Here is a 24,593-nt window from a genome sequence, read left to right on the forward strand (position 1 = left end):
TAACAGATTTTAGAGCTTGGCTCAAAATCGCTCCAGAGATGTGTGGTCAAAGAAGTGCCGTACCAATTGTAGTGGGAATTTGGTATAGTTTGTTAGAAGTGAAGTATTATGGGGTGTAAATTAGAGTGTCAGGATTTGTCTAGAAACATATCACTTAATAAATATCTTCTCAAGAAAAGAGCCTCATGCTTTTCTGCATCATTAATAGAGAAATTGCTGTTCTCCATTATTATAAAATAAGGTCCTGTGTTTCACTGAAAGCAAAGTGTGATGAGCATCTGTCTGCCTGTGATTTATCTGTCTGTCTGTGTTTCCAGATCTCACTTTTATAACATCTTTTACACAGCTTACACCCCTAATTAATAGCTATAAAGTATTCAGGGGATGGAGAAATTAACAGAATTTGATCTAGTGTCACATGCCAACTTACTAGACATGATACATGAACCCGAATTAATGGTGTGAAGGCCTGTGGTTAGCTACAGAAAATGAAGGTAATAGCTTCATGTAGTGCTGCTCACACCTTCCCCAGGAAGATGGTGAAAACATGGCCGGGGGAATGGGGACGATGACCACAAAACCTTTGTAACTCAAGAAAATATAAGCAAATTTGTAAAACTCGTGCCCTTCGTTCTCCCCTGTGGAATGAAGCCCAAGGGGAAGAGATGACGGTGGGGCTGTTGTCCTGCCTCGTTGCCTGCTCGCTGGCAGTGAGCACGTGTCGTCTCGGACGGGCAGGTACCCACCGGCAGCAAGGGCAGTTAAGCATCAGCGTAGGCTGTTGCTCCAGGCGGGGTACAACCAGGAGCTGTGCTCCATCCCACTTCTCCATGCTACGAGCTTTCGGCATTAACTGAGAGAAGCGTTGCTTGCTGGCGAACAAAAATTGCTCAGAAGTCATCAGGTGACGGTAAAGTTGCTGTGCGGTGCAATTTGCTTGCTTTCTGAAGCTGCTCCTAGTTGTTGTTCTTGCTCGTGGGGTCTCTGGCGATTAAATCTCTTGCATTAGGCTTCTGGGGAAAAAATCCATCACAAACCCATCCCATGGTCCTATTTGATAAGTGAAGACTTTTAGGACGTGAGCTGAGGCACACATTCTTCTTACTCTGACAGCCACAACATGTTGGCTGCGTGCCTTGGTTTGGCAGATGGGGAGGGAGAAGCCTGCCTGGCATGCTGTCCTGGGCGCTGGAGTGCTCCCGGGTTGTCAGCAGAAAGCTGCGGAGTTGTCTTGGCTACGTGCTGCTCTGGCCCTTGTTTGTGCATTCCAGCATCGCCGTGTTCCTACTAGAATGGCTCCTAATTGTCGTGACTCAATCGCTAATGAAGCTGATGCTTCGTATGTGGACAGAAATGCACTGGCTCCTGGCCGGAGCTTGTGGACAATGTGTAGAATTGCTCTTTATTATTGTATTTGTTTGGAGTTAATGCTGAGTTCTCTCTAAATGGCTGCACTTACATGGAGAGCAGGTGGCTGGAATTACCGTCAGGCGGCAGCCTGCATAGTAAACAGAAGAGTTCTGCGGTACCGCGACAAAGAGGAGAGATGAGGAACTACTTCCTACGGAGCAATTTGTCTGGTGGATTGAACCTCTCTTTCTTCCTGCACAGTACTCGCAGGCAGACTATGATTTCCCCATATAGATATTTTTTTGAGAATTAGCCGTAAGTTTTATGCATGCCCTTGATTTCCTTGCCTGCTCATGAACCATCCTCTGCCAGCATTTACTGTTGCTCTGCTTGCTACCCGTGACTGGTCAGGAAAGCACATGCTGTCATTTCTCTTGCCTTGTTTGGTGAGTCAGCAAGAATTGCTAGTGCAAAAGCTCAGATAGATAAATTTAAAATCCTGGGTATGAATACTATTACTGTAAGATGGTTTCACCTTATAACCTTGTACACGTTCAGGACCTAATTCTGCAAGAATCCACTGAGCCAGGAAAAGGAGTGGATTTATCCCAGTTTCATGCATGAAAAAACCTGAGTCACGGAGAGGAGAGTATGGAAGGGCGATGCTGCTGCAGCATCGGTTTGTCAGAACAGTGAGACTGGCTGTAGTGGGGAGACAAAGGAGGACGGCAGCTCGTGTCTGCCTTGTGCTGGTTTAGAGCCTGATGCGATGCTGAAGTTATCGGCAGTTACTGTTTGATGGGATTTTCATGACCTTCAAACAACAAAGGCTTGTTCTGAGTCAGACTTTGCAGACCACTGCTGCTGGGTGGAGTGGGAGGAGTGGAGTAATGAGATTCTAGGACTTCTCAAGTTGGGCTGTGTAAGACATCTGGCAGTGTGTAAGCAGGGAAATTCTGCAGCGGCCCTTGAGAGATGTGCTGGTAGACTGCAGAGCGTTTCCATCCATCTGACGTGATTAGAGGACTCGGAGACCTGTATTGCCAAGCCAGCACCGCATGTGTCAGCAACAAATGTTGTTCTTCATGTGCTTATCACTGTCCTGGTACAAATTAGTAACTGCAATAAGCTTTATGACCATTTACACCCACTTCTAGTTATCTTTTTTCCTGGCCCAGTGGATATACCCATATCCATTAATCTAGACATAACCATATACTGTAGTTGGTGCAGGGGCGTTTGAGCTGTATTCAGTATGTAGGCTGGGAACTGCATGGGAGCTAAACTGCACCCAGCCCACTCGATTCTGCATCACTTAGGCAGAGTGGTAAAATAACTAGTTAATAAAGGCAGCAGCAAAGAATCTGATCACTAAACCCAGTTCCAAAGTAGGATAGGGCTTCCCAACATTTTTTTGGCTGAACATTTTGCATGCAGGTCTCCTTGACAAGGCGATTTCAGCTTGCATTTATTTAGACATCTGGGATGAAGCGGGCAACAGCAGCCATTACAAATCCTACCAACTGTGCTACATAACGGAGCCATCTGGACAGAGGCTGCCACGCACAACCCGGACTTCCAACAGGTGGGGAAAGGGGACACCCTCCTGCTGAGACGACCAGGGAGAGACCGAGGGTGGGGTAGTCAGGTTCTTGCGCATTGCAGGCGGTTACCTGGGTGTGACTGAGACATGACGTGAATGGGCCTCAAGGCATGAAACAAATGTAGAGTGGCTTCTGGATATGCGTGGAAATTATTTCATCTGGGCATCGGGCCACTATTGACAACAGGCTTAATATTTAGATATATGGGCTTGCTTTGGAGGCTGAACCTATAATCTCTAGCTCACCGATTTCAATCCTTCCTTTTAGAGGAGACATCAAGTTGTTTTATGTAATTTGGGACCCACAGAATTTGAACTAGCTGGACTGATGGAAAATGCCCTTTTGCTTTCCTGGACGATATGAAAGAAAAGAGGAAGGATTCCTGGTTGGTTTATTTATTTGTTTGGTTCCCCCCCCGAACTGTATGAGGGGATGTGACAAACACCAAACAGGAAACAGAGAAGGAAGAGAAAGAGGTACCTACCCCAGCAAAAATGAGATCTCTTCTTTAAAAAATAAAAAAAGCTTTTTTTCCCCTGTCAAAAACTGTTAAATATCGAACAACAAAAACATACTCCACACAGATTCATTGTGGTTGAAAAAACCATGTTTTTTAAATGTCAGCCAGCTCCAGTTTTAACCTTATTGTTTCTCTCTCTCCTTAAGTTCCCAACCCCATCCCCTGCTGGGAACTGAGTCATGTTCTGTCGCTGAGCTCTCCTTAGACAGCTCACAGCTTTGCTCGAGTCGCTTTTTCTGGCCGTTCTGTTCCACGCTCTGAAGTTCACTAACCCACCTCCAAAATCTAGGGTGTCAGCTGAAAAACAGAACATTTCAAAGCTGACTCCCCTGCTTTGTAGCAAATCAATTATTATAATGGCCTCATTATTGACAGGTGTGTGGGCCGTCTTTCTCATGGGTACGATGATGACATAAATCTAGTATTAAGCATTCTTTTCATCACCATCTTCCCTCTTCATCTGCTCTGCTGACTGCAGTCCTGTTTTCCGTGCCTCTGGGAGTGACGGCTGGGTCTGGAACAGGCTGTTTCTAATATGCCTCTTATGGAACAATCAGAAAGACGTTTGTGTCCTTACTCTTCCTTCCTTTTGGCTTGAGCCCCTTCTAAGCATCTCCATAGTTACCTCTTCATCAGTCTGCAGAGTCATAGCTGCCTGTGTGCAACCATCTCACGAGTAGCTCTTGCTGTCTGGAATAACCTTGCTCCATCCACTTCCTCTCATCGGCTTCCATCTGAAAAGATACGGCTTGTCCCTTGCCCCTTCATTCCTTTCTTCTGCTGATATTGGCTCTGTGATTGAATGCTTTAATTCATCCACCCGGCAATGGGTCCGCTTCTCTGCTTCACCTAATTTATACCATCTACTCTTTGATAGCCTGTGTTACAGTTTTCAGTTCTATATTATAGTTTTATGTGAGAGTGGCTCTGCAAAATGATTTTGGCCTGGGTAGTCCTTTCCTTGCCTAAATCTGGCTGTTTGGTTCTTTCCTGGAAACTTATAGCCTAGAGGATGAAATGAGAAGTGTATTTCAAGGCTTTTCCAGTACACTGCTTGTTCTCAGAGTGAAAGGCCACCAGATAGTAAATGAAATGAAGTGAAGAGACTAAGAAGCTGTACTCCTCAAAAGCATTTACTGCAGACCTGAAACCAAGCACTCTGATTACCGAAGTTTTAGATTCGTAGACGACAGTTTCAGTTTAGCCCCTGTGAAATGCACCACTAAAACCATGCTAATCCCTCCGAGATTATCAGCCGTTTCAGCATCTTGGCTCATTTAGCAAATCTAACCATTAAACGATAAATGTCCTTTAAGCAGGGTGGGTTTTTTTCACAGCATCTGAGCATTTACATTTCCCCCTCCTCTGTCGTGCAAATGTGAGGAGGCATACTTCATTGTGTAAGAGGCCCCTTTCTGAACATTTGTTTTCCTCCAAACTGAGAAGATCTAGAACAACTCAATTGGCTAAATTTTAGCCCCAAGGGGGCTGGTCTAAAGACCAGTTTGCTTTAGGCTGTTGTTGCTATTTCCAAACACTTCAGCTGCCACTCTACTTCCATGTGCCTTCTCAGGCTGTTCAAAACTGCTTTAAATACGCCTGTGAGAACTTAGCGTCTTCGTCGGCATGTATGTTTACGTGTGCAGGGAGTTGGGGCTAGCAACCACATAGGCTTAACCTGTAATGCTATATTGCCCTCGTTACAGTGTTTTTTTCTGTCTTACCATTTTTTTCTTAGCAAAAAGCTGCTAGTGCACGTTGCTATTTGTCAGTCATTGGCCCATCGAAGCAAACTCACGTTTCTGAGAGCTCCTGTGCAGTTTATTGCCAGCTCCTGATTCCCCAGGGAACGGGAATGCTGGAATTAGTTGGACTGTGTTGGAGCAGTCTGGGGAGATATCGAAGGGGTCTCCAGTTGTCTCTTCTGAAGCATCATTCCAGGAACAAAAAACCAAACAGAACAAACTAACTTGGCTGCACTTAGCACAATCTTTCTAGCTGAGGGACCCGAGTTGATTATTTTAAAGCTGGACAAAGACGAGTGTCATTGGACCTGGGAGATTAAGGCCCAGCAAAGACTCCAATAACACTTTGAAAAACACTTTTCTAGAATTATTTTCACTAAGAGATCTAGTGTTTTCTTCTCCTTCTTTCTTCCTTTTTTTTTTTTTTTTTTTTTTTTTTTGTTACTGTTTGTGCAAAGACAGTGCCTTTGATTTTAGTATTGGTTCTCCAGCATTCCTGTAAACCTTGGGAGAGCAATCTGCACTTCTGGGATCTTTGCTGCACTGAGCCTAAAAGCCACATCTCTTCTTTTCACTGCTGTGTAATGTGGCAGTCTTTCAGCCGTGCGTTTCTATACTGCCCTGCTCTGGTGGGAATAACGTTGTGGCTTGGGGCTGTATTCACTCAGTCTCTAACTTCTGAACAATGAATGTTTTACTTTTTCTACTGCTGCTAAAGGAGCAGCATTTCAGTAGCTGTTAGTAGCTGCCTCTGCTTTCTCTTTCTAGGGTTGAAAAGTGGGAGGTGTAGTCCTCAAACCAGCACCAGATACTTGTCTCCTCCTTCTTCACATTGCATCTATGCTGCAAACTGAACACAGCAAGGGAGAGACTCCAGCGTTATCTGAATTACAAAGTCATTCTATTGTCAAGCCTTTTAAGTGTCAAATTCTCTTTTAAAACCAAAGGCTGTGACATTCACTAAAGAACAGCTTCGTTTCAAAGTCAGGAAGGTCTATTCTTAGCACATCAGTCAAAAAGAAAAAAGAAGTCTTTGGGGGGTAAAAAAAAAAAAGCAAAACAATTTTACCAAAATGAACCTTGTCAGAAATGATCAATTCATCTTCCACTCAGATTGACCTGGTCCTTGCAGCATGCCAGAGGACAAAATCTGATGACACAGCACAATAAATTAAGATTGCCAGATCTCCTTGTAATTAATTCTCTTGCAGTGCAGTTTTGGCAAAGAATAATTTATCTTCAAGGTGATTAAATCACTGGTAGTTTGGATTTTTGGGGGTTTTTTTGGTTTTTTTTTTTTTTTTTTTTTCCTTTTTAAGGAAGATTTCTCCTCGGTTAGTTGAAGAATAGATGCTAATGAGTAACAGCCACCTTCTGGTATTTTATTCATGCTATTTAAATACCTCTTCCTGCTAGACCAGTGCCTCCTCATCGGTTAAGAGACAAAGTTAAGCCTGAGCACACCGTAACCCAGAGGGATGTCGGGGCTGTGCTGCATTTCCCTGTCTTCTGGAGCGCAGCCCCTTGGAAACCCCACTGCGCTGCAGGGCCCAGGTTTGCTCAGACCCCGACCTCCAAATCTGCGGATATCACATCCAGCCAATTTGACACTCATACAGTACTTTTACCTTTTGTTATTTCTCATTGGCAATCTTCAGTCTGAGTTCATAAAATATAAATAAATATGATCTATAGCCTAATCTTGAAACCTACTTGTACATTATAAAATTGATTCTTGAACTAAATAGAACTTCTAAAGCATTTATACTAATACATACCCTACACATTATTTACTCTTCAATTAAAAGAGAAAAATAATGTATTTAGCACGCTAGAAACTTAGGGGAGACATCTGTGTTACTTCTTCAAAGCTGTGACTTCTAATCTCTGCTTATAGGGAGCTTCTGCTGGTGGGCTCTTCATATTCACGGGCTGAGAGAGTGCAAAGAGCTTTCTCCAGCCTTCTTGAAAAAGCCATGCAAATGTCTTTGTATCTTTAATTAGACAGGGACAGAGTTTTAACTGTTACTAAAACTCTCCTGTTTCTGAAGAAGGATTCAATTCACGGGAGGATGATGCTGGAACAAGTATGCTATCAAAGCGGATCCTGAAGGTCCCTGTGTGCGTCCTGATCATCTCCAGAGAGACTGTCATTAATGTGCTTCTGTCTCCTTCCTTCTCTTTAGTATTCATGCAGTGATGATCATGTGAAAATTACTCACACTTCTGACTTGAGAAAACTTTCTTAGCCCAGAAATTCATCCAGTATCAAGAGAATTAGAAATTCAAATGGGGGGAAATTATACACTCTGTGTGTCAATACAACAAACCTCATAAAAGCTGCCATCAATCATATCGGTATCAAAGGTGGTGGTACATTTCCTTGTCACCAAGTGGATCACGGTCCAACGAATAAAGGAAAAGGTGAATCAGAACGAGAAACTTTGGTACGCTGCCTGGGGAGAAGGACAGCCTCATCCGAAAGCACAGACCTGGAGTCAGTTCTGGAGCTGCTTTGTATTGGGATCCATGGTTATGCACAAATCTTGTTTGTTAATTTGTCTTGCCTACTTATCTGCTGCCTAGGCTATTCTGTAGCAGAGATTCTGTCTCTCACTGCGTTTATGTGCCATTTCAGTAGAACAAGTGCTTTCTCTCTAAGTCTTCTATTCTTTAAATGTGCTATTGCACACTGTCCCCTCAGCAGACCCATACCCGAGTGCTCCGGTCCTTCCCGTGCACGGACGCCCAGCGTGTTCCTGTCGCAAGTTAAACCCCGGTACCTTATGCCTGGGTGCAGCCTCACGTGAGGCAACCCACTCTGCAAATCATTTAAATTCATTAAATGAATGTAATGATCCATACTGGTTTCCCACTGTCCGGCTGCTGACTGAACAGTGTGTGGTACCAAGTGGACTTCCAGTATGATATCTTTAGATATTTTTATCTATATTATGTTGTATGACTAATCAGGTAAACAACTCTCCCTCAAAAACACCTCCCAAAATTCTTGCAGTTTGATGTTTCGCATGTACAATGCCAAACTTAATGCAGGTATGTGTAAAACCCAGCAATGACTTATGGAGCCTGCAGCTCATTCCTGCGTGATCCTGTCTCTCTGCTACTCTCCTTCTGTGTTTTGACTGCCAAATTTTGTGGTTTTGTAGGTCTTGTATCTTAGCTCTCTGCTGTCAGCTCCCTGAGATGCAAGAAGTAGGCACGGCCCAGATGCTTGCCTGAAGCAGAAATAGCACATCTTTCTACTACTATTCTCCATCAGGTCCCCTGAGTCTTGAATTTCTGGCAGACAGCGTTCCATAGGGAGAAAAAAACCCCAGACCTTTAGTTTGCAGTTGTTGTAAAAACCTGATTCTGGTTTTGGTGTAATTCAGCAGACTGAAATAGAGATATAATAAATCTGTTATACTTTCTCAGTGAATCGGTAAGCTTATGCTGGTAAAAACTGTTCGGATTTTGGAATATTCAGTAATCCCCTGACATTTCCAGGGGCTTTTACATATTCCCACTGTTTTGTCTATGTTACTGTCTGCAGCTTTGAGGGGATATGTGTACTGATAAGTATATGGTTCTGGATGGGTGTTTTCAAAACTCCAGGGCAGAGAGAGGACAGGAACCAAGCAGCCAGAAAGATAAACAGCTCCTGTTAATGATTTAAGGGTTTATGTGTATATTTATATATTTATTTTAGACTGGTACAGCAAAGGTGAGCAATGAAAGCCCCATTGCTTCTGATAGTTAAAATATGCGAGTACGCCGTGTGGGCAATGAACTAGCTTGTGTCTGTACGGGCATAGGGAGTCGCACCTGTGTGCGAAGGTAAGCCCACACGCGTGTAGGTGGCCGCATAGGTGCGTGCCGGCTGCCCTCCGCAGTGCTCAGCACTGTCACGGGTGTCTCACGAGCCCCGTGGTGACAAGCAGGGGCTGAGGTTTCCTGGCGGCTGCGGGGCTTTCGGAGGAGGCGGCCGCGCGGGACGGCTTACCTTCTGCGCTCTCCGCTTGTCGGCTCTCTGGTTCTGGTGGTAAATTCGGCTGAAGTTGGAAACAATGACTGGAACCGGCAGAGCAATGACCAGCACCCCGCTCAGGGAGCAAATGGAGCCAAATATCTTCCCAGCAATTGTCTTGGGCACCATGTCACCATAACTAGAGGGGGAAAAAGAGAAAGGGGAAGCCCCTCCTTCAGACAAGTGCAACGGCACCAAAAGCCTTTTCAGGTTCCCTGAGTGTGCAGCAATGCGAGTGTCCAGGCTGGACACTAAAGCTTAGAAATCCACCGTGCAAGCACCAATTCATGTGGTGCTGCCATCCTGGAGATGACAAGTGCACTGCGCTTTGGCAATGGATTAAGCGAAGCCAAAGAAAAGCACTCCTGTTGCAGACTAGCTGTGCCAGTTCAGGCAGCTGCTGAGCACGTTAAATTCGCACCCTCGCTCACTTAGTACCTACCTCTCCGTGTAGATGAGCTCTAACAAACTTAAAACTGTGTCTCCTTGTGAACAGGTTCATGTATTTTCAGTCCCTTGTAGCCAGGTGCAATTGAGGACTGATTTACGCTTCTGTTTCAAACCCCAGCAGTTTCCTTGCCATCTGTACAGTCGGAAATTTGGGGTTCATTCAAAGTCTGGATTCAGTAAAGGGTGAATTGTCAGGAATAAGAGACCAGCTGAAAAATTATTCAGACAAACCTCTGCACTGCGTTTGACCCAGCAATCTTCATTAACGATTGTAATTTGTATGTTAAACAATACCAGCAGAATTGAGATGGAATAATCCATTTTACAGAGGTGGAAGACGATGCTGGTTTAGGTTCTGTAGATTCCACGTGACAGAAATCACTACTCTGTTGAGTGCTTATTTGCTGTTTGTGTTTTTACTTTGTATATGGCAAAAGCTTTCTGCAGCACTTTTATACTTTAAGCTTAAGCTTCAATACTGTCCTTCTGCAAAGAAAACCAGCGTGCTTTGCCTTATGCCTCCTCTCCAGTGCCATGAGAAGGAGCATGGCTGTTATTCCCTCAGGGAACATTCAGTACTGAAACTGCTCTGGGGCTCGGGCACATGATTGACTGCGCTGCCTCACCGAATGCTGCGTTATAACGAAGGTAATGGGGATTTTGAATTCTGATTTACAGTTTAGCCCAGCACAATCCCCATGTTGCATCCCAGGTGATCGGATCTCTTAATTCTAACCGACTGCGCCATCACTCACAATTCCCCCATCTCGCAGCACAACTTCTGATACCCAGCAAGCGCCAGATGTTGGCAATGCAAATGTTGTGCCCTGCGTTCTGCAGATGCGGTGGTAAACTCCATAAGGAGGCTCTGCCACCCCTGCAGTTTGCCCTCTAGAAGTGACTTCAGTGCTTTCTTCTGCAAATGGTTGATAGGCAAATAAAAACCCATCCAGAAAGCTGGATGTGGATTGCAGCGTGTTCTGATCATGTAACAAAAAGCTTGTTTGTAGCTAATGCCCCTGGAGTGTGATAGCAACATGATTAGCACAGCCACTGACTGAATTTACAGGCCTTGTTTCAGTGAGCCATTTATTACATGCTTGCATGCAAATGTATATTAATATCAATATTCATTGACGTAATTTTCATCTGGAGGAAAGGGAAAAGCAAGTAACCAAATAACAACAGATTTAAAAAAAAAAAAAAAAATCTCTGATACTGAAATGACTGTGTACAAACCAGCGGGGTGCAGGAATTCCCAAAGTACCTCTGTGACTCAGGAGGACACGTTGTACTTGGTGAAATCCCATTACAAGCAGGTTTATGTGACCTGGCTACACCCTGGAGTAGAAGAGAGGCCCTAGGCACTGCAACCTGCTGAAGTTTTGCAGTAGACGGGGAAAAGATGCTAAACTTAAAATCTGGGCCTAAAGACGGCATCCCTTGTTTCAGGGTGCTTGAAATCTGGAGAGGCCCGTAGTTGCTATCAGATGGTGTTTGGGATTTCTGTGCTCTTCTTTGGGATGTTCTGGTGTTTGCTGCAGCAAATATTGAAAAGCAAAACAATTTACAGTTGAGGCTTTATTTTTACCTTTGAGGTCTGCATATGACTAACAAAGAGCTTTTATGGAAATAGAGTTCTGCTAAGAATAATTTACGTCCAAGAGGAAAACCAAATGTTTCAAAATACCTTTTTATCAGCTGAACTTCTGTCCCCCATCCAAGAACTCGTTGGTATGAGGGTCTCTGCACAGAAGCAGAACTCATTTTACATTAACTGCTTGCTCCTGGGAGTCTTTCACGCGCTCGCCTGCTAGGCTCAGTGGCTGGGCAGTGCGGCCAAGCAGCTGGGTAAAAGATTACCATCGCTGGGCTGTCACACTCGCTTGTGTCCCAGGAAAGGCTTAGTTTCAGGCTGACAGCTTTTCTTTGGTGTTTTCAGGTTTTTGGGGTTGGTTTGGTTTTTTTGGGGTTTTTTTTTTGGGGGGTGGGGTGGTGTGTGTGTGCGTGTGTGTGTAAATGCTTCAGGCTTCACTAGCTAAGGTTTAATTATTCCAAGCAGAATCCTTTTCCTGCCTTCACCTGCATTAAAACCCCTCAGAATACCTCAAATCAATAAAATGCTATTTATGTCTATTAACTTTTTAGCTGCTGCTTCATGCAAAGATAGTTTAAAAGCTCTTGCTAAGTGACAAGGTCTTCTGCCTCATTTAACACTGTTCTAAAAAAAAAAAATCTTTCTTACTTTTCTCCTGCCACCCCTTAACACAATAAGGGTGAAAATTAATCATATGCCTCAAACATGATCTTGGTGACCTGAAGCACTGAGAGAAAGCCCTTTTGTGCATTTGTAGAGAGTATAATAATAAGTGTCTGGCTCGCAGTCTGTCTTGTAGAGTTTTGTTCTTACACGCAGACTGAGAGTTACCTCATTACTTCGGACTTCAGAGAAGGTGCTTTAAAACACCATCAGGAAAGATCAAACTGTCTTGGAGCATGGAGGATTTTGCTGGGGAGATGTAGAACTTCATTTGGGAAACTATCGTGAGAGAGACCCTGATGGGGAATTATGCGCTAGCTGGAGCAGGCTGCACAGGAACAAGACCTAAAACGTGTAGCCCTGACTCCTGGATCTACCGCAGAGTTATCCGCAGAGAGAACGCTGCTGGATTTGTCCGTCTGGGTTTGCGTGGCGCGTCGTGCGCTTCCAGCCGTGTTCTCTGGCTTTACTGGGCTGACCCGCAACGTGAGCGATACTGATGTTTGGAAATGTCATGGCTTTTTGATCAGAGTAAAACCCGGCTATGCTTCAGCAGAGCTTGTTCTGGATCCCCTTGCACTTAATGAGAGGCCTCCCTTTGACTTTGACGATGATGGGGTTTGGAATGAACCTATAAAGTTGCAATTGTTCTAATCCTATATTGACATATGCAGCTACTGCAATATTAATTGCTGGAGTGACTATTTTTGTCCTGACGGTACCACGAGGTACTAATGGCCACATGGCATATTTATAACAGATACAGTGACAAATAATCTCAAATATTGGATTTCAGTTAGTACTAATTGGGCATTTTAAACCCAAAACTTCTTTTCCCCAGACTGGAATGAGAGAACTCAACTTTCTCATTAATTTGTTTAGTAAAAGGCAACTTGTCACCTAAAAAATTTCTTCTACACAAAGTGCATTTTAAGTAATTCATCAATAATCTCATTAGAGCAGCAAGAAGATAGAAGAACTAGGTAATGATTAACATTCAGAGGGTCTAACGGGATGTTTGAGCCTGTAATAAAACGACGAGAGACTGCAAATTCAGTAGACTCTTACCATGACCTCTAGTAAATCATTGCAGCTTTCTGTACCTCAGTTCCCCATTTATGAAATGGCAACTGGTTACTTATTCTTTGCCTGCTTGGTTAAGTAGGTGCGAGGTTCTTCAGAGCAGGAGCTGCCCCGTGTCCTGGCTATACCCAACACCCAGCAGTGACCCCTAAGCACTACTGCGTTACAAATATTAATAATGCAAGGCAGTTGTACAGAAATCGGGAGTAAACACAGCCTGTGTGTGGTTCCAGGCTTGTCCAGAGATAAATGCTGAGCATCGGCTAGGTTAGATGTGGAACATGCCTAGAGATGAACATCTTTATTTTGCCAGGAATCTGGTTAGATGGCAACAGATTCAGCCAGTTTTCCGTTGCCGAATTCATTGCTCTGCTTACTGGCTGTGCTGGCGAGGTGCGCCTGCCGCCAGGCGAGCCCTGCGGCGTGCGAAGGTGCGCGGCCGTCGGGAGGAGCTGCCCTTGCTGCCGCAGTCCCGTCGGCGCTCTGCACGCTGACGGTGATTCTGGAGCCTCTACGCATGTATCCCGTGTTTCCAACGACACAGCTTTGGTTTGTCCCCTTTTCTTCTCCTGGTGTCCCTTCAAAGCCCTATTTCCTACCAAGGAAACGCTGTGAACACTGAGGCTCCTACGCACTGTACAGATAATGTAAAGTTCAAGTAAAGCCTTAAACAGACAAACCAGGAAAAAAACAAAATAGGAAATTACTTTTAAGTGGTCACTCTTTAGACTGGGAAAGACTGTGAATGCAGAATTTCAACATTTTTTTTTTTTGATTTGTACTGCGACTTCTGTGTCCTTTGAATATAAAAGGGGTCGTATGTCACCCACCCTAATTAGCAGCTATTAGCCTTGACAGCATAATGTGCTGTTGTTTTTCACTCTGTCAGTACAGAAAATGTTGTCAAATAGAGGTCACTGCTTCCAAGTTCTGGTTTTAGCGGTAGAGGTGTCTGGACAGTTCTTAGCTCCTCCAGCTGGAGACAGCAATAAATAAGGTGCTGAACAGCTCATCAAATGACTCTAAAAATAGACTCTCAGCAGCATCTCTGATGATCCTCTCTCTCTGTGCAACATTCACAGCCCTACAACTAGGGAATTGTAGTCAAAAAGGTGGAAGATCCTATGGTATAGGGACATCGGAAGGTGCTACAGCAATAACAACTCTGTGGGGACAGGGAAACAGCTTTTCAGAGGATGCTCTTTCCCAGCAGCCTTTTTACGTGCCAGCTTTTCAGTCGGCATAAGGCATGCACCTGGGGAGGGGTTTACGGTTCATAAATTACCATTATTGTACAGCTATTGTCTCCATTGGTTTCTCGAGATGCAGAGGAGATGAGTGCAACTGAAAATTGATAAACCTGTATCCCAACACCTTCTTTCTTAGCAGTAAAAGACCTGTCTTTGGACAGAGCCTCAGGTCCAACACCCCTCCTCTTCCCGGGGGCTGGCTCCAGGGAGGGCAGAGCAGCCGGCGCGGGGAGCCCCCGCACGGTGTGGTTAAGGTCGCAGAGCCAGCACAAGAAGGTGGGGACAGCTGGCTCCTGGATCAAATGGTCAGAAGGGGACTGTGCTTTTTCTGCTCGCTACGTTTAAGTGGTCGAGGGACGTTTCCTGCCTAGCAGCGCAAAACCTTGTGGTCTTCGCACACAGCCTGTGTGCGAAAGCTGAAATATCTCATGGAGGATGGAAACAGAAACAATGCTGCTTCAAATGATTGAGTATTTCTGCCCCATACTGGCATTAACAGCTCTTTGAGAGCTGCTTTATCTCTCTAACCTTTTGCCCAGCACAGTAGAGTCAAAAGAAGATTTCACTCCAGCCTGTAAGCTTCTGCTTTTAGGACAATAAGGACAGAATAATAACATTATGTACCATACAATAGAATATGATTTTGAAAGCCTTTTGCATGAAAGAGATAGAATAAAGCATGGAATTAGCATGTAGCTTTCCAGGTGCAAGAGATGCTTTTTTATACTGTAAGTAAATGGCTATGCAATGTTTTGACTTGCACAAAGGAGAAAAAAAAAGTCTAAAATTCAGCTAGACTCTTTCAGTTGCATTGCAAGGCTGCCCGTGTTGCATTTGACAGCTCAGAGGAGCTCATGTCCCTCCATTTAATAGGTACAAGTCCAAAGTAATCATGCTAATGCTGCTTTGAACCTCCAGTGAAATAATGATCATGTCACTTCCAATGATACAATGAAAACAAAAGCAAATATTACTCATTCCTTTCTTGGTTTTGCACATGACGACGGAACAGGGAATTAACAGCTCTGGTACGGGGGCTGGGGATAGTTAGATCTTTTGTTTAGGGTTTAATTCACGGTTCCTCTGCCACGTTGGCTGTTTCATCTGCCTTGCTGGAATTACCCCATCAAAAAGCACAGCTCTCCGGAGCACAGCTAGCTGCTGCTCGCGTGTGCCGTTCTCCTGCCCGGTTGGGTTTTATCCCATCACGTATTCGTACCTCCTGGTATGCAAAGATGCTGTTGCCTTGTTCAGCAGAGGCATACAGACTTTCACATGGGATGTATGAAATTCCTGTGTGCTGGGAAGGTGGGAGGAGGGCTCTGGAGCTGCTGAGGCAGTGATACCGTCTGGTGGATTGACCGCAGACATGCGACACAACCAACGATGGAGCGCTCCTGAAGCCTGAAAGCTGGCTTTGGCATGGGCTTGTTTTGTGGCCGCAGGGAAGACAGGTCCGCTTTCTGTGTGCTTTTTTTTCCCATGTCTGTATGGGAGATCAAAATATTTTCAGAGCTGTCCTGGACAAGTGTTGTGAGGGTTACTTAGTTAATGCTGGCATGATATTTTGAAAATATAGAAGTTTTTTGAAAGCGTTTTGCAGACACAGACTCGGTAATCCATGTCCGTAAGGACAGTCTGGTATGTTAATGTCAGCTTTTTAAATATATTAATCCTAGAAGGAGCAGGCTGCACTGCTGAATGCCTGAGAAACCTGACACGTGAGGAGGCTTGTGGTGCCTCCTGAAAGAGCGTGCTGCAAACAGAGCCGTGATGGCTTTGAAGCAAGGGAAGCTATAAACAGGCTGTCAAATGACAGGCTTGAACGGCAAATCAGCTGTGTCCGGGGAAGTAGAGAGGCTATTTCATGCTAGGATTCTTTTACATTAAATATACTTATTTTCTGCCTTGTTTTGACCTGGGCAGCTCCACAGTTGGGTATTCAACTTCTGCAATATCTGGCTTGGTTTTACACTGCTGTTTTCTTTTCCCCGGCATATTTTATTTGTTAATGTTTTCATGGATGCTCTCATCCTCCCTCGATATTCTGCTGAAATTACACCCATCAGCCAAGCTGCGAGGGATGAGTGCTGTAGATGCATATCAGTGCTAGCAGCAGAAGCTTATCTTCAGTGCTCAGATTCATTTTGATTTTTTATAAAGCTGTGGTCAGCAGTTACTTAGTAGGGATTCTCCAGGTAATGTTGCCTTTTGATTTTGTTCTGGTTTATAAATTCATATTTGTTACTGAGTTTTGTGTAATAAAAGGACCGAGAGATGTATCTGTAATCCTGAAGAAAGGTCTGATGCTGTTAGGCCCTTTTCTCATACTAACAGGAGTGAATGTGCAATGAAATGGGAAGATGGGACGTTTAAAACTGAGATGGATTTCTGTACGGTGCAAGAAGTTATCTCATTGGAACTCGCTGTTTCAGGAAACTGGGGGGAACTTGGTAGAGATTCACGAAAGGGCTGGTCAGCTGTCTTTTCATTAACTCCGAGACCGTGAAGTTACATCCCCCGGGATGAAAAAGGATCACTGAGGAGATGCAAGTTCTGTTGCTTCTCTAACAGTGAGAATTAGAAAGAGAGGTAGGTTATTCCCTAATGACTTGCTGAGGGGGGATCTGTACTTCTCCTGGGTAGCCCGTACCAACGCTCAGCAAAGCCAAATCAAGGGATTAGATGGACTTGGGGTCAGTTGTAGCCTGCTCGTTCCCGTACTTGTACAAGAAAGGTGACCTAGCTGAAGGTCTCTGAGAGCAGCTGGTAGCATAAATGTTCCTTACAACAACAGCAGGCACTGCCCAAAGAAACAGGAATGTTTATGTAGACTCGGGCATAAACTGAGTAGGTTATTTAATACACTGAGGGTTGAGAATACTTAATATATGCACACACTGGTTCCATTTATTCTTCCTGGCTTGGATCAACTTCTCAGCCTGTAGGCAGTTAAAACAGATGGTCTGAATTTGGGTAACATGCAGACCTTGAGTTGAAGCTAAAAATGGAATTTCATTGGCAAGGAAAGTAGGTCAGAAAGCTAAAGCCCCTAGTCCTAAAATGATGAAAGGCTTCTAATCAAGTGTCCTCTATTACCATTCATTAAAAGGAGCAGGGAAAGAAATATTATTAGAGACCTTTGAAAAAGGGATTACAACGGGAGTGCGAGCACCTTCCTGCGAGGAGACCTGTGCGTTTGCAAACCTCTTTTGGTTCGAGGGATGGGACGACCATGAATGTCGCTTCCTAAAGTCCTGCGGGCTGGACCGGAGCCTCAGCAGGGGGGGAACGGTTTTCTTCTCGGGAACATAAGCAACTTTATCTTCTGCTTCAGTCACAGGAGTGCTGAGAGGAGAGCCTCTTTGCATATCCTCTATTAATACCTTTCACGCTAATAATCCTTTCCACACTAATGCTGTCATCCACCTGACTCAGGTTCTGTAATTTCATCGCCTCTGCAAATTGTGACTTGCACCACAACTGAGACTTTCAGTCAGTGATTTCTTTGCTCTTCATCATTTTCAAATGTGTGCCAGCTGCTAAAAATCTTTCTGCGTTGTAGCCAACAGGGATTATTCAAAGCAAACGGGGAACCTGTACCAGTTAACACAGTGGTCCCGGTTCGGTACGTTGTTTCAGCCCTTGCTTAATGTTAAGCACATACTTAATTCCTGTTAGCCGAAAAGACGCTAACATGCTTGTTGAAATATTTTTTTGAAATGGGACTAAGATGAATGTTTGTTCTTTGCATTTGGCAAACCCAAGCTGATACACTGTCATCATTCCTCTCCCTTTCCCTTGAACTACTGCTAGAAATCACATTTCCCTGAATGGAGAATTGCTTGCGTTTCAGCTCTGCCAGCAAATGCATTTTTAGAGATAGTGTCAGAGACCTCCTGTTTGCTCTCCCTTAATGGCAGATGTGGACCGTCTGCCTTGAGCCTTGGCTGTCACCGGAGCAGGTAACAGAAGTAGGGACTGAAATCTGGGACACCCCGTTGGTCTATAGAGCTCAGAAATGACGTGCAGGGTAAATGTCTACTGCTTAACAGAAATAGCAGTTTACCATGTCATACACATCTCACTAAAGAAAAGCAGATGTTGTCTTTTTTTTTTTTTAATGATATCTTCGGTTTCTCCATGACGACTTAATAAAGTATTAGCTAGTTTTTCACAAAAAAAAAAAAAAGGAAAATTTAAACTGTTGATTTAAGTTATTCAGAGAAAAAGAGGAGTTGACTTCAGTGTAGAATTAATATAAGAAAAGCTGAATTTCACTTTGCAGAAAATACCTCTAGTCTTCACCTCCACACCTTACTGTCTTTTATTCCTAATGTTTATTCATTCAGCTTTCCAGAGGAAGCTCTATTCCTTTTAGTTCTTGCAAAGCTGATATATCTAGCAAACAGTGATCTCCGTTTTCTTTTGCTTCGTGCATCACCAAGCAGCTATGTACTCATCGAAGTTTTTGATCCTCAGATCTTGGTTTCGGTAGTGATAGATGTAGCAGAAAAAGCTTTCTTAGATTTTTTTTTTTTTTTAATTTTTTTTTTTTTGTTAGCCTGCTGAACTTAACAGCATTTTTGTTTAGACAGATCTTTCTCCAATTGACAAAGTTATCTTTGATTTGAAATTTATTGAGAAGACTTAGCAGGAAACTCTAAAGATGTTATCTGGGCTGTTATTTTTCTGAGCAGAAGATGGCTGTAAAGAGGAAACCTTTCAATGGACTCCAGGACCAACGGGTGGTGGTAGTAATTTCATGCTATTCTGAAATTCTCCGCGCTAGAGAATTTCAAGTGAAGAGCAACTGCTACATTTTGATGCACCTCAAACCCTCCAGCAATATTGATCCCACGCTGGAAGTCTGTGTGTCGCAGAGCAAGCTGCAGAATAATGAAGAGCCCAACAAGGAAAGAGTCGGAGTCCATTTCCTACACTTAGGTTTGGAAAACCGCAAAGGTTCTCAGGTCCCTGAACCAGGGAAGTTGTGGGTTTGGGTTTTTTTTTCCCCCTATACTAGGCTGCCAGTTCGTAGGCTCATGGTAACGGCAGTGTCGGGGGCCTGCGCGGGTCTCTAGAGCAGTCTCTTGCTTGAAGCGGGTCTGTTAGCAGAACAGAAAAATGCCCATGTGTTCACAAGAAGTTGCTGTTTAGCCGTTCAACTCACCATTACCAGTTGAGGAAAAGTTCGCTGGTTTACCATAATGGTGGGGATTTATTGTCATACATGAACAAAAAAAATCCATTTGATTCTTTCTTTTTGGACAAAAAGTCCACCCCTTGCTGTGTATCTCCATATCGTAGGTTTTTTTTCCCTCATGAAGGTGAAAGCGTGGTGTTACTTTCAAGGACTCCTGCTTCCTTGGTAATTGAAGCTTTTCACCCTGAACCTGACAGCAAGTTCTTCCTCGGTCAATATTTGATTTAGTTTAAATTCTAATGTGGGCACTAAGACTCAAATCCATTTATAAGAATTAGCCCTTGCAGTGGTACGCGGCAGTCGCCACCCACGGTGACTCTTTGGCCCTTAAACCGTAGAGCTGTGGCACGCGTACGACTTGTCATGAGGCACCGCGATCTGATCTTTTTGCTTATTTATTTATTTTATTTCAATTAACCTCAGCTGTAGGGCTGCTCCCTGCATGCAGGCAAGGCGAAGTCTGCAGTGTCAGCTCTGATGCTTAGAGGTGTCTTGCCGAACAGCTTGTGATTATAACATGCTTAAAGAAGTTACTGTACACACAGTTACTAATTAGTTTATGATTTAGCATTATTGTCATTTTACTAGTGCGTCAGTCATGATAATTTGTCTGTAAATGAACAGAGGTGTATTTTATGCAATATAGAGCACACACCAACTGAAATAAGGCCAATTCAAGTGGAACGGCAGTTTTGCAGCCACCCACTACTGAGTGAGCCTTTCATCTTGGGTTTTCTCATTGTGACCTAAAGTAATATTTTTAACTTTCGTGTTTTCTACAGCCATCAAACATCAACAATACTCAGGAAACATGAGGAAAAAGTCCTGACTATTATTGTCCATCTGACTATCATCTGATACAGGCATCTGGCGTGTTAGCAATGGAGTGCTTCTCAATAACACACACTTTTAAAAAAGTGTTTGTTTTAATGGAAAATAAAATGTCCCAGATTAAGGCATTATGTATTTCTGGCTGCATACACTAAAGGCTTTTTAAATTACTTCATTCATTATTAATTCAAGAAGAATCCTCATATTACTCAGAGTGAAAACCTTATACAATTACCTGATAGTAGAATCCATTTTTTTTAGCACCTTAAAGCTCTCTGTAAAAGAAATCTTTTCAGAAAACATACAGGCTGGAGAGGGCAGTTAGTGCATTGAGCAATTAGACTTTTCACCTAATAGCAGGGTTGAAGGCTCCCTGCCCTGTCTTAAATTCTTAACTGTGGTGTCAGCTTAAAGGAGATGCTGGGTTTTTGCTTTCATTTTATCCTCGTCTTTTTCTTTTCTGTCTTTTTAAGCAGCTTGAGCGTCCATGCTGAGCCATGTCACATCCAAAATGATACACATACTGTGCATTTTAATGAGCTGCTAACACTGATTATACAAAAAGCAATCTCAGAAATATTTACTGAGTCAAAAAAAAAAAGGCGCCTATGGGGAATTAATTAGCTTTTTAAGAATTGGCTTTTTGAAAGCCTCAGATTCTGGAAAAGTTGAACTTGGAGTTGGAAGAAGTTTCAAAGGAGTTTGAAGGGAGGAGAAGAAAAAGGAGTAAGTTGTAATGGAGTATTACACATGCCAGGCGTCTCTGTACTGGTCAGAAGATGCGCTGGAAGCTGTGTATGTAATTAATTCACGCTCCAAAAGCTTTCTGAGAGGAAGGCTGAGCAATGCCTGGATCGTCTGTAAAGTTTCTATAGCCTTTCTGCGGGGATGAGCAGAGGGGGACAGGCTCACTGGAACCCCGGCCAGTTCCCTCCACCGTGTTCATGACGACAGATTCGGAAGAAGCCTGCTCTGGGTGATACGGCGAAGTCCCAGAATCGCAGAGCGGCTGAGGCTGGCAGGGCCCCGCTCGGAGCAGGGTCACCCGCAGCAGGTTGCTGCCGGCTGTGGCAGTCGGGCTTGCAACGTCTCCAAGGACGGAGGCTCCGCGATCTCTGTGCTGTTCCAGTGCTCAGTTGCCCTTGCAGTAAAAAAAAAAATGGTGAATGCTCTCGATCTGGAGGCCGTTCTCGTGCGGTGTTTTTCTTGCTATCGTATTTGAAGTTTTGCTTCCGTGTGGAGGTAGCTGCGCTTCAGTACTGGGTACAGTAACGCACGGGTGCACAACCAACCTCTTTATCACAGTTCCTGTAGAATGGCTTTTTGACTGGTTTATTGGAAGAGTAAAGCAGTTTTAATTTGATCATCTCCTAAGAAACTTGATTCCTTTAATTATATTTAAGCACCTAAGCTCCTCTTTAAATAATAGTTTGAAATATTTTATATTTAAGAATAGCTATAATTCTGTAAATTTGCATAGAATTACCTTTCCTGATCAAAAGTTCTATTTCAACAGTCTAGCAATTATGATCAAATAGTGAAGTGCATAAAGTATGTCAGGTTTATGGGAATGAGAGACGTGGCACAAGTGAAAGGTATATCTCATGTCTAAAAATTAATGTGAGCTGTACACGTCTCTCTACATCCTATTATCGCTATCCATAAAATATGGATCCTAATAAACACGACTTCGCAAATATATAGTTTTTTAGATAGCGATGTCAGAAACTCACTTCATTCAAGGCAACGGAAAGTTGCATACGAATTCCAGTTGGTTTTAGACCTGATTAATGCTTCCTTTTCCTGCAGATGTAAAATGCTGTCCAAGGGCTGGATATTACCTAAATACACACTGCTGTCCCTTCCAAGGGAAAGTGATCCAATAATGTGGCATTTCTCATCACGCAGTGACATATGAAAGGAATTGAGAATTCACTTGCATCAGGCATGCATTGTAAATGAAAGACATATTTCAGTGATAGGGAGAATTACACGAGCATCAAAGCGATCGTGTTGCAGAGAGTACTTATAAGCTCTGCAGAAACTATTTCAGTGCAGGTTACTCAAGTCCTGGAAACGTAAGGGACAAATCCTTGTAATAATGGGTTGAAAGCAATCCGGAAATTCAGCTGTGGAACTGGTCCTTGAAGGATGACTTGGTCTGTACAGGATATTATGAGATCAGAAAGATTTGAAAGGAGTTTTCTTTATTGCCCTTCAATAAAATCACGAATAATGTTGCAAATGTTGTAAAACCGTGTCACGGGGTGGGAAGGCAGCACAGGTTTCTGGACCTCTCTTAGAGCGCATGAGCTCCGATGCTGAGGAACCGGGACGAGCGTATTTGTAGTGCAGACTGCGCAGCCTTTAAGGCTAAGCAAAGCGGAATCGCGGTGAATTGAAGACTTGTAGATATGTATTTCAATGCTGTCATGTGCAGCAAGCACGTAGGGGCTGAGTTTGTCCTTTTAGCCTTGCATTGCCTGACTTCGGGTGGGTATGTTCTCACCCACAGACCCACCTGACTTGTGAGCAAAATTAGAATTGACGTATGGTTAGATTTACAAAGTTAATTGGGCTCATAAGAGGGATCACGGAAGCACTGGTGCGGGCTTAATGCTATTTGCATCTTTACGCACCTAAGTAATTTTGTAAATCTGGCCATAGACACTATATATGCCTCTGAAATCCACTCTGATTTTAGATCACGTCAGGCAACCTAGCCAGTAGAAACAGGTTTATGCTGCAGCAGAGGCACAGTCTGAACATTATATACCATGAAAAATTGGGAGATCGTACCCAGAACCTGTGCCAGGCTCTGCTAACCAAAGCTGGGGTGTTTCCTCTGCAATGCAGAAGACTGTCGTTTGGCGTGGGTGTGCTTTATTCTACCTTGGTTTAGGTACTCTGATTTCTTCTCCATCCCCCGCTCCTTTTTAATGGTCTTGTTGAAATAAATATTAGTGCCTCGTCTTTGAGCAGGTGCAAACCTGTACTCCAGAAAGACTGTATTGTGGTTGCAGAACCATTATCGTATCCCTGTCAATCATACTCTCGTTTGCTCCCGGGATGTAAGGAGCACCTGTGGCTAGTTAGCTGTAGACTTTATTACAAGCTAGATGACTTCAGCATTCCTTGCTCATAACTGTGTTCCTTCTCCTTTCTTTTCTATGAATAAATTTTGATTTTTTTGGAAGCCTTGAAATAACTTTTTTCCTCTCCTTTCATGACCCTGTATAGCAGAAAATAAAAATAAGTAATAAACCCCCAAGAAATACAGGTGCCCCTCTGCGAACCTACTTAGTGCAGGACAGCAAAAGGTTGTCACAGAAGACAGTGAAACCAAATAGCTTTTTCTTATGCTAGCTACTGTTTTATCTTCTTTTAATAGTGCCTTATTAAAAAAAAAGGTGAGTTTTAAACACGGCTGCAATACAAAATTTATTGTATTAAGTGTCTGACAGACAAATCAAAGAATCTTTATTTCCTTTCTTATATAGTTTTTTTTCAAATGGAAGACCAATGCCATGAACCTGCTCTGAATGATCCCTTGACTTTATCCCGCTTCCTTTGAGAGCAGCCACCATGAAGCCACAGCAGCGTCTTTTAGACTGAGAGGATTTACCCTGGGTGAGCTGCAGGCCTCATGGATAGGGGCTGTCTTACGGATTCCTACGTTACAGACGTACGGGCTCTTCTAGCGCTGTGTCACATGCGTGTGGTTATGTCTCTTGCAAGTTCCAAAGCAGCTTATGGATCAGTCTAAACTTGCAGCAGAAGCCAGTTTCACTCTTTGGCCATCACTATAGCAGTTGCTGAGATGGGTGGCAGTATAAAGCTAACCTGGCAGGACTCTGATGAAGATGTTCCTGCCGAGAAGACCAGCATACGCTTTGCTTGCTTGTTCTCGATGTGATTACAGGATTGCACAGACACAGGTACCCACAAGCTGCTTTCCAGTGCAGAAACGGGATGTGAAGCAATGCAGCCTCCCGTCCAGAGGTGGCTGGTAGCCATGAGCTTCAGCCTAAGTGGTCACCGGGAAGTCATAAACTGTCTGTCTGACACCTCTCCTCTTCACTGCCCCTCGCTGGCTGGGCCCTATCCACTTCGAGTGCCAGGAGTTCAGGCTGTAGGATCCATCTTTATCTGTATTTTAGAATATCTTATGCATTTGTTCCTCTAAGCATGTGTTAATATTAATAACACATAGATAATTTTCTGAGTAAGAAATCAAATTCACCTACATGCTGCCAGATCTACGCCT

General features: G+C 43.7%; 1 protein-coding gene across 2 annotated transcripts in view; it reads right to left on the reverse strand.

The window, feature by feature from the left end:
- Positions 1–24,593, reverse strand: part of KCND3 (potassium voltage-gated channel subfamily D member 3) — a gene marked incomplete at both ends in the record, with an annotated part of 121,227 nt that overhangs the window by 19,951 nt on the left and 76,683 nt on the right. For both annotated transcript variants that reach the window (XM_082330186.1, XM_082330185.1), the window contains one exon: positions 9,223–9,385. In XM_082330186.1, coding sequence (XP_082186312.1) covers positions 9,223–9,385 — 163 coding nt within the window. The remainder of the gene's footprint in view (positions 1–9,222; positions 9,386–24,593) is intronic.

This window comes from Platalea leucorodia, assembly GCF_965183815.1.
Source record: "Platalea leucorodia genome assembly, chromosome: 19".
NCBI lineage: Eukaryota > Metazoa > Chordata > Aves > Pelecaniformes > Threskiornithidae > Platalea > Platalea leucorodia.